Below are 10,933 nucleotides of genomic sequence, written 5' to 3'. Positions count from 1 at the left end.
AAATGCCCATTGTCAAGAAAACAGACAAAATTTGTGCTCTGGAAATTTATGAAGCTGTAAAAAATGAATTAATTATAACTACATATAAAAATCTAGAAGAATCTTAGTAATATAATCTTGAATGAAAACAAGCAAGTCCCAGAAGTTTATATAAAACTTGATGTTCTTTTAATAAAGTTCGTTTTTTAAAAAACCTAAACAATGATTAAGAACAAAAAGAACAGTGGGGAACTCCCTGGCAGTCCAGTGGTTAAGACTCAGCGCTTTCACTGCTGCACAGCCAAAAAAAAAAAAAAAAAAAAAAAGAACAAGAGAATGAATGGTAAACTCAACATTTGCCATTGTGCTTTCCTTGGGTAAGGGAAAGTGGGGGACAGGATTGGGAAGGAGACAACAGTTTAAATATAAGTTGTTGTCAGTGTTCTGGTCCTGGGGTTGGATGGTGGTTTGTGGTATTAAAACACCCGTATCAACCCAGGATTTCATGTTCCCACCTCTCCATGGAGAGAAGTCTTCTAGGAGACAGGCCTAGAGGTGACTCTTGAAGGATGAGCTGAATCCAGGGTCCAGTCTACTCAGTTTTATACTTCCAGGGCCTACATATACTGTCCAGCAAAACACAGGTCCTCAGTGAGGTTTCTTGAATGAATGAAAGAGCAAGTGAATAAATGAGAGAAAAATGTAAAGTCCTTTTGGTTAATATTGTGCATAGTCTGAATAACCACTCATCTCCATACTTCTACCCTACACATACTGAATTGTGTAACTGATTTCCTAATTAGCTGAAAAAAAAACAAAAAGCAAAAAAATAGCATTCTCTCAAAATAGTAAACAACGACATAGCATATTTCCATATAGACTATGCCATAACACACATCAGTAACTGTGTAGTGAGGAAATGATTCCAAATCAAATACACTACAGAAAAAGCTTTTTAATGCACTTTCTTTTTTCCAGGCAAAAGAGCTTCAGAAAACATCCATCATTAAGTAGTTTTACAAATGGCACTTTTGGCTACATTAGAGAATTAGATATGAGTCCCATGTGTTTTCTCTGATGGGTTAGTAGTAGATCAGCTTTACAATGCAACCCTTTCTTAGGATAAAAAAAATGGCTAATTTGTTCTAAAAGACAGAAAAAGCTGGAACCCTAAAGTCATTGTTTTAAAAATTTAACATTTATTTCATGCTATAGTGTCTATTTTCATATTATAATTTTAAGTATTTTGCTATAATTTTTAAGAAATGGAGAAAATAAATTTCAACCTAATTTAAAAATAAACATATATATTAAGTACATATATTAATGCATTTGACAATACCATATGCTAACTTTGATGATGAACTTCCTTTTGGTACACTGCAGATTTGTCCTTTTGGTATTGAACTGAGGACAAACATATTACACCTGAAATTCTGCCTTAAATGAGTAAAACCATGGTCAATGACACCAATAGACTCCAACCAATTTGCAAAACTGAAATGTTCTAGAGTTATTCTGATCATGTATAACCAAAATGAAACAGGATTAATATTCAATGGGAGAGAATAGTCAACATCATTCAAGTAGATCTTAAAAGCAGATTATTTTCACAACATATTTGAAAGTAATGAGTATTTGGAAACGTGAGACTCAATTCTGGCCCGAAAGCAATGATTTTTAAATTATTAATTGCTACCACTCCAATGCATTCACCTTTTATAAGGTAGTGTGAAGCTGACAGTATCTAATCTACTCAAACATGGGTATCTTCTTCATGTTACCCACCATTTCTCAACTAGAAATGTATCAATTTATACAATTATTTATCAGATATTAATAAGAACACATCAGATAACAGAACCAACCCAAAAGGCAGCTGCATTTTTCTCTCTACAGCAGAATTAACCAACATGGCTTTCAAATCCTATGCTAAAGAATTAACGAAAAATGATTTCTGTCTCTATCACAAAAACACAGACACATGACACAAACACCTGAAAACCCAAAAGTGTTTTCTCTAGGAACAAAGTAAGCCATTTCAGGGATTCTCCATGAGTGAACTCTCATGGAGTACACCAATACACACAGACACACACATACATAGGAAATAAAAGCTCTTAGAAATACTGCTTACTGTTAATTTAGAATCATTCTTGGTGTTACATTTAGGAATGGAGTTTCTAAATTTTAAAGCCATTCAACTGTCAAAATATCACATAAAATATTTATTTTTTAATGATAGGATTTAACAACTCAAGGCCTGAGTTAATTAAAGTATGTATCCTTCACCTGCACAGGTACATGGCACAGCTGCATTTTATGAATAACCCAAAGCCAAAGGCCTGTCTTCACGGCATCACCCTCCCCTGCAGGAGGCTATATAAGGACATAGGATTGGAGGGCGGGAGGCTGGTGTTTGGCCCAGGCTCTGGCCCCAACAAGCCTCATGAGTATGGGCACGCCACCTGACCACTCCACACCTCAGCAAAATGCAAAGAATAGAAACCATGCTCTCTGTGGCTCCATGCAGCACTATTATTTCAGGATTTTTCTGACTCTAGTTTTCATTAGGTGTGGGGCTTTACTCACAACTGTTGTACTTCTACGCAGTGGTTGGTCAGTAATTTACATCTGGATAGCTGAAGCCTTTCAGTAACTAGGTAAGTTTTTGGTCCTTTATTCAAAAAAATAGTGAGTACCTAGTCTTAGTGGGTTTAAAAATGGCCAGATTCTTTGCAGCTCCTCCCATCAAAAGGAAGTCTGTTTCCCAGCCTCTTGATTCTGGGCTAGCTTTGTGACTTGCTTTGGCCAACAAAATGCTGTGGAGGCGACACTGTGTGACTTCCAAGCAAGTCCACAAAAGGTCTTGCAGTTTCCATGCTCCCCCTTTGATCTCATGAGGCCTAATGAGAAAGCCTGGGCTAGCTATGGGGAAAGGCCACGTGAAGTGAACTGAGGCACCCCAGCCAACAGCGAGATATATGCACAAAGCCATCCACAATCAGCCAGCCCGCAATCGACACGCTCCCTGACCACAGACGTTTGTTTGAACCCAACGCGTACCACATCAAGCTGGGGCTGGTCATCCTAGGTGAGCTTTGCCCAAAAGGCCAACCCACAGGATCACGAGCAAATAAGTAGGGTTATAAGGTGTGCTTTGGGTTGATTCGCTAGACAGCAATGGATAGCGGACATACTGCTCTGTGTTAGGAACTGTGAAGGGACTACCTGGGCAGCAAGACACAGTTCCTGTTCTGCAGATGCTTAGAGTGTAGTCAGGGAGACAGACGTGTAATGGGACAATTTCAAAGGAAATGTCATCAGTGCTCTCATCACAAGAGGGTGGTGTATAGGGGTCCATGGGAATTTAGAGAAGGGCATCAATCCCAGAACTAGATTGCTGGCAAAGATTTCTCAGAGGTACTAGCTAAGAATATCTAAGCGGAATTAATAAGACAGATTTTTCCAGGCAAAGAAGGAGAAAGAATAATATTCTAGGGAGGAGAAACTGCACGGGCAAAGGCTGCAGGGAGCTAGACCGGGGCCCTTTTGGGACTGGAGCTTTCACTTTAACTACAGGGTGAGGATGCCAGGGGTGGGCTGGGACTATAGCTAAGGTGAAGCTCTCTTGGCCTTAAATAGAACTCTCTGGCATTTGCACTTTAAGGGTGATGGGAGTCAAAGGAGGAATCAGTTCCATCCTCCCTTCCTGCTTTTATTCCCTTCCTCCCTCCCTCCCTCCCTCCTTCCCTCCCTCCCTTCCTTCCTTCCTTCTTCCTCCCTCCCTCCTTCCCTCCCTCCCTCTTTCCCTCCCTCCCTCCCTCCTTCGCTCCCTCTCTTCCATCCTCCCTTCCTTCCTTCTTCCTTCCCTCCCTCCCTCCCTCCTTCCCTCCCTCTTTCCCTCCCTCCATCCCTTCATCCATCCTTCCTTCTTCCTTCTTCCTTCCTTCCCTCTCTCCCTCCTTCCCTCCTTCCTTCACCTTAGTGTTCATTTGAGCAAGATATCAATGCCACTCTCTGAATCAAAGAAATTTCACAGGCAGGAGGCTGTGTGAAGTCAATAAAGGCAGATGCCTCTCTGGTGCTTAGACTGGCTGAAGGGAAGTGGTATTATGCCAAGGTCCAAGACAACGGGCATTGGGACATGCATAAAAAGGACGGGTAGCAGCAAGAAGATGCCACACCCAAAAGGCATTCCTCCTTTTAGCAGTTAATGAATACATGCAGACAGGAGGCATTTAGGACTTTTTTTTTTTTTTTGCGGTACACGGACCTCTCACTGTTGTGGCCTCTCCCGCTGCAGAGCACAGGCTCCAGATCGGCCATGGCTCACGGGCCCAGCCGCTCCACGGCATGTGGGACCTTCCCGGACCAGGGCACGAACCCGTGTCCCCTGCATCGGCAGGCGGACTCTCAACCACTGCGCCACCAGGGAAGCCCTAGGACTTATCTTTTAAAGATGTTATACATTTTTTTAAAGCCTAATGGTAAGGCTTCCCACTTACTAGCTGTGTGGCCTTGGGTATATGACTAACCTTTTTATGAGTCCATTTCCTAAGTTGTAAAATGGAGATGACGACAACACTGACCTCACAGGTCAGTAAGGATAGGCAATGTATAGTTTTAGCACAGCACTGGGTACAGGATAAGCCCTCAACGGAAGGTCCCTAAATGCGGAAAGGCTGGGGAATGTAGGAGAGGGAGTAACATGGGCTTTAGCATTAGATAAACTCGTGTTTGAATCCAGGCTCTATCACTTAGTAGTTCTTGCAACTGTGTGAACTTGAGACCATTTTAAAACTTGCTCAGGCTTAGTTTTCAAGTCTGAAAAATGGGGGGCATAATACCAACCCTGCTGGGTTGTGATGAGTATTAAAAGAGAGCACGTATGTAAAGTGCCAGAGCACACAGCCCGGCACATAGTTTAAACGCACATACACACGGAGACGATAATATTTCTCAAATGTAGATCGACAGTATTAATGTTAGCCATCCTATATTACTTCAAAGTCCTATTCTCTGACTAAAGCTACAGACCAGAAAAGTTGGACTACCAGAAACATATAAATGTGGTATCTTTAACACGGTATGTCCATTCCACCAGTACCATTACATTATGATAACCTATCACCCAAAAATGGCCAAGGTACAACATTCATATTTTGTTACTACATGATAAGAAAGTAACCTTGTCGTTCAGAATGTATTATATGAAAATAAGAGGAATTGAGCATTCCCTGATTCCCTAATTTGGCACGTTGAGGAGCTTCCTCTACACACCAAGCCCCAAAATGCATTCTCTTTGAGACCAAAAAAAGAAACACGCATATATACAAGTGAGCTGAAGAGTTACAACACAAGAAGTTGCTTTTGGTGAAAAATAACCTTGCCAAATAAGCAACATGTCATGCCCTTAGAATATGTCACACTAGAAAGCTAGTGAAAATTCAGGCCAATAAGGCAATTTAGTTTCAAGTTTTATCATATATGGGCCAAGTTCTAGAATATTTCACTTAAAAAGGGACAACTTCAAAGTGAAATCTTGCCAGAGGCGTGATTTTGAATTATGTGTGTATATACAAACTTGTCTGTTTCGACATTCAACATATTCAGGATTATTTCTAGAAAGCTGCTGTTGCTGACTGATAGAACAAAATGATGTAGGCTCAGAAAGAGAAAACAGAGCACATAGTTTTAAGTAGTTATCTCCCTATCTACCCCAACCATACCATTATAAGGTTTTTGGTTTTTGACCAACGCCATAACTGAAAACACATGTTAAGTGAAAAGTTGATACTAAAGGCAGGAATTAAGTCAAAAATTTGATGGCTTTTAAGCACTGAATGATTTAGAACCTTCAAAATGCTAATTAACAAGTACTATTCCTTTGGATGTTGTTTTAATTTGAAATTTGGTGAAATCTAGATCCTCTAATAAACAGTTCCATGCTCATTTGTTGACGGTACAACTTAAAGTCTGTAAAAACTACTTTATTGACTCCTGTGAAGGGGATTTTAGCACATCGCTGTTTTGGCAAGAGAAGCATTTCAACAACTTTCTGCAAACTAAGATATAAAGCAATGGATGAGAACTGCAAATGGAAATTGAGTAAGGCAATGCTACTATGTAAAAAAAAATTCTGTTTCTCAAACTTTTTCTACACTGACGTAACTCTTTTTTTGTTGTTTTTTTTAAAAAAGATGTATTACCCGGTTCTTCCACATTCAACAGGGAAACAGTGTGTGAAACTCAAATTAAGATGTGTATGTACGGAGAAAAGATCTGTATGTCCAAAACCATCCAGGTATACAGAAGTCTTGTCATTGCAGAGCTTTGTGTTGTTCTGCCTTTGATCCTCCGCAGGCCACGGGATGGGCTGGGAGGGCTACCCTCTCAGCACTCTAACTCCTCCATGACCTCCATCACAATCGTCCGTGGGCCCGTCAGAATCAGGTTGCTCACCGTCCGGTAGTCAACGTGTAGTACGTTAAGCCCATTTACAGAGACGACGAACTGACAGACCTAAAGGAAGGACAAAGAAAAAGCATCTCTTGAATTCCCTAGCGGTCCAGTGGTTAGGACTCCCCGCTTCCATCAGCAGCAACATGGAAGGACCTAGAGATTCTCCTACTGAGTGAAGTAAGTCAGACAGAGGAAGACAAGTATCATGAGATATCGCTTACATGTGGAATCTAAGGAAAAGGGCCTACTGTATGGCACAGAGAACTCTACTCAGTACTCTGTAATGACCTATACGGGGGAAAGAATCTAAAAAAAGAGTTGATATATGTATATGTATAACTGATTCACTTTGCTGTACAGCAGAAACTAACACAACATTCTAAATCAACTAGACTCCAATAAAAATAAAAAAAAAAAAACTATGCACATTGAAAGAAAAAAAAAGTATCTTAGAGCTCCCGGTTTTTCACAGACCTAGAATAAAGACATTGTGTATCTTTAACAGGTAACTTCCTACATTGGTACCCAACTGTACCCAGCCAGCAACTGCAATTTAACAATTTCCAAGAAACTATACTTTTCCTGGAAGGCGGTATAATAGAAAAAGCATTTGGTTTAGCGTTTTACCAACTTGGGTTTAAATCCTAACTCAGCAACTTACTAGCTTAAGCTAGGTATTTAAATTCCTGAGCTTCAGTTCCCTCAGCTCTAAAATAGGGGTGATTAATAATCATAATATCTACCTTCTAAGATTGTTGTAAGAATTAAATGAGGCGAAGGACGTAAAGCTTCTACTCCAGTGCTCTGAACCTATGGGGTACTCAATACTTTTTCATAATCACAGTGTTTGTGGCTGTTACTATTCATTTGGACTCAGTTTACAGCGAGATTCTATGTCCTCGTGTTCCCCAAACAGTCTTCTTTTATACCTATTATTCCTGCATGATTATTAATAGTTTCTCCTTTCACCTGCCATGGTGTCCCAGTTGAGATGATAAATTTCACCCATTTCCCTATTTCCCATCCTTACGAAAATGGATGAGGCCAACAAAGGTCAGCTTTTAAACTAAGTGAGTATTAGTTTACCTATGATAGGACAGATAATTACAATAAAAAAATTTAAAAAGCGTTATTCAGTAATGAGCGGCCACTTTGGATGTGTCATACTGAACATAATACTGATCACAGCTACTGCCTCAAACGGAGGGGCTTCTCTTGAGGTTGGTGGTGGCATCAGATGCTGGGTACTTTCCATTTAGCTGACACAGATTAACAGATGGTATATCTGTTGTGTGTCTGAACAGTGCACACTGGACAGGAATGATTTGTTTATATCTCTCAAATAGAAAAATGGACAGATCTCCAGCTGTCGGTGATAAGTACTTCCAATCAGCAAAACAGAATCAAACAGAATATAAATCTGTAAGGTGCTTGGCATATAGTAGGCACTGGTGGTGAGCTGAATGATACCCCCAACCCCCAAAGAGTTCCATGTCCTAATCCCCAGAACCTGTGAATATATTAGTTGACATGGCAACAAGGAATTAAAGTTGCAAATGGAACTGGACTGCTAATCAGCTGATTTTAACATAGGGATTATCCAGGTGGGCCCAATGTAATCACAAGGGTACTTATAAGAAAGAGACAAAAAGTCAAAGGCAGAGGGGCTTCCCTGGTGGCACAGTGGTTGAGAGTCTGCCTGCCGATGCAGGGGACACAGGTTCGTGCCCCAGTCCGGGAGGATCCCACATGCCGCGGAGCGGCTGGGCCCGTGAGCCATGGCCGCTGAGCCTGCACGTCCGGAGCCTGTGCTCCACAACGGGAGAGGCCACAACAGTGAGAGGCCCGCGAGCCATGGCCGCTGAGCCTGCACGTCCGGAGCGTGTGCTCCGCAACGGGAGAGGCCACAACAGTGAGAGGCCCGCGAGCCATGGCCGCTGAGCCTGCACGTCCGGAGCGTGTGCTCCGCAACGGGAGAGGCCACAACAGTGAGAGGCCCGCGTACCGCAAAAAAAAAAAAAAAAAAAAAAAAAAAAAAAAAGTCAAAGGCAGAATTAGGAGATGTGACCACAGAAGCAAGACTGATATGAGGAAGGGGCTAGGAGCTGAGGGATGCAGGTGGCCTCTAGAAGTTGAAAAAGGTAAGGAAAGGGATTCTCCCCTCAGAACCTACAGAAGGAATGCAGACCTACTGATACCTTTATTTTAGACCTTTTACTCCAGAACTATAAGATAATAAATTTGCGTTTTTTTAAGTTACGAAGTTTGTTAATTTGTTACAACAGCAAAATGAGATGAATAAAATAATCAATACATATTCATTGTTGAATGAACTGAATGAATAATGTATTAAGCAAAAAAAGCACAATTAGGATTGAGCCTGAAGGATTTCTGGCTCCTTATAAATTATTTCTTCATTGATTGGGAAAATAAGAAAATAAAAAGAGGGACTTCTCTGATGGCACAGTGGTTAAGAATCCACCTGCCAATGCAGGAGACATGATCCCTGGCCCGGGAAGATCCCACATGCTGCAAAGCAACTGAGCCCATGTGCCACAACTACTGAGCCTGTGCTCGAGAGCCTGTGTGCCACAACTACTGAAGCCCATGCACCTAGAGCCCGTGCTCCACAACAAGAGAAGCCACCACAATGAGAAGCCTGCGCACCGCAACGAAGAGTAGCCCCCACTCGCCACAGCTAGAGAAAGCCCATGGGCAGCAACGAAGACCCAACACAGCCAAAAATTTAATTAATTAATTAATTAAAGAAAAAAAGGAAAAGAAGACAAAAGGGAAGGGACAGAAGTTGGAGAGAGGGGGAGGAAAGGAGATGGCTGAGGTTGATTAAGTTAATGAAGTTGTTTTCATGGCTGTTAGATTCCAGCTCTAACCCACCCCCTTCCTTGAGGGAACATAAGCTGCAGCTGTGGAGAAGTGTTATCCTTATCTTATAGGAAACCACCAGAAAAGAAAAACAAGAACCCACCAGAACTGGTTAGAACCAGCCAAATCCAAGATGGCAGAAGACCTGACCTTCAGGAGACCCTGAACCTCATTATACGCTCATTGTAATATGTTAGCATGCTAAATGACACACCTACCAATACCATGACAGTTGACAACTGCCATGACAACAACCAGAGGAATCCATATTAGGACTGAAAAGGGATGTTGCCCCAGTTCTGAGCAAACTACACGCCTGTTCTCGGAGAAGTAATGAATTCCCTCCCCCTAACCCCTCCCCTCTATATCAGAGGTATCCCAGCCCAAGTCTGGTGAGAAGGTGATTTGCAAACTAAGTTCCCGATTCTCCATTCTCTGGCCTCCGAATAAAGCGCGTGCTGTTTCTGTCTCAGCGTCGGTTTTGTTATTGGCTGTGGAATCCAAACGGACAAAGAACCTTCCCCAAAGAGACAGGGGGTTCTGGCCAGGGCCAGGGCCCGAGTGGGGGTCCGTCCAACCAATTCGGTAACAATGTGTCCCATATCTGTTGTTCTCATTATCATACTTCTTTAAGTGTAATGTCTTAAGAATTAAGGTGCACACCTGCTCCCAATTATTTATTAATAAATTTAGTGTTGACAACACAAAGAATGTGAAAATACTAAAACACTTGAAAATCACTGTTTCCTTTTATTGTTTTCTGAGTGGGTAATATCCACAGAAACTCAGACACCGTATTAAGAAATATAACAAATATGAAACAGAAATTACATGTTATATTTTAAATGTAAGTATGAAATAAAATACTGTATTAAGTCTAAAGATATCTATACCTATTACTTAGATAAACCAAAAGTGGAACGTATTAAAAGGGCAGCTGTGTATCTGTGGAAAAGATGAAGGATTTGGAATCAAATGATATGTATTTAAGTCCTAGGCTCCTTGGCTGGATGATCTTTTTTTTTTGTTTTTTTTGGCCGCATAGCTTGTGGGCATCTTAGTTCCCCGACTAGGAATGGAACCCAGGCCCTCGGCAGTGACAGCGAGGAGTCCTAATCACTGGACTGCCAGGGAATTCCCTGAATGATCTTAATAAAGTCATTTGCCTCTATGCCTCAATGACATCATCTACAAAAGAGAGTTAGGTAAAAATGCTTAGCCTCACAGGTTCAAATTAATGAATTGAAAACCTTTGTGCAAATACCAAGCCCTATACCAACACTAGCTTCAATGAACTTCTTTCCCTTTAAAAATACCCACTGTTTTCAAGGTCACACGCAAAACAAAATGGAAAGTGCACAGTGGCAAGCACAGTGGTTATTTACTCAATAAACACTCGCTGTTGTCATAAGCCTCAGTATTTTCCATTCCCCAACTTATAAAATACTATGGTGTCATTCTACATAAGCAGACCGACCTCTGTTTTTCTTTTCGTTTCCACAAATCTGTCACCATGAATTGAGGGCACTTTTTTTTTTTCGTCAGAGCACATCTTGTACAGAATCAGCAGTTCTCAACCATGGTTGAAGTCCTAGTAAGAATCAAG

At 41.3% G+C, this 10,933-nt stretch overlaps 1 protein-coding gene across 1 annotated transcript in view; it reads right to left on the bottom strand.

Annotated features, from left to right (window-relative positions):
- Window positions 1-4,165: 4,165 nt before the first annotated feature.
- The window catches only part of DEPTOR (DEP domain containing MTOR interacting protein), a 141,820-nt gene continuing 135,052 nt past the window's right edge, over window positions 4,166-10,933 (bottom strand). The window contains exon 9 of the mRNA XM_059995126.1: window positions 4,166-6,504. Coding sequence (XP_059851109.1) covers window positions 6,376-6,504 — 129 coding nt within the window. The 3' untranslated portion in view covers window positions 4,166-6,375. The remainder of the gene's footprint in view (window positions 6,505-10,933) is intronic.

This window comes from Delphinus delphis, chromosome 17, assembly GCF_949987515.2.
Source record: "Delphinus delphis chromosome 17, mDelDel1.2, whole genome shotgun sequence".
Taxonomy (NCBI): domain Eukaryota; kingdom Metazoa; phylum Chordata; class Mammalia; order Artiodactyla; family Delphinidae; genus Delphinus; species Delphinus delphis.
The sequence above is the reverse complement of the archived record's forward strand: the minus strand, read 5'-3'. Positions and strand labels throughout refer to the sequence as shown.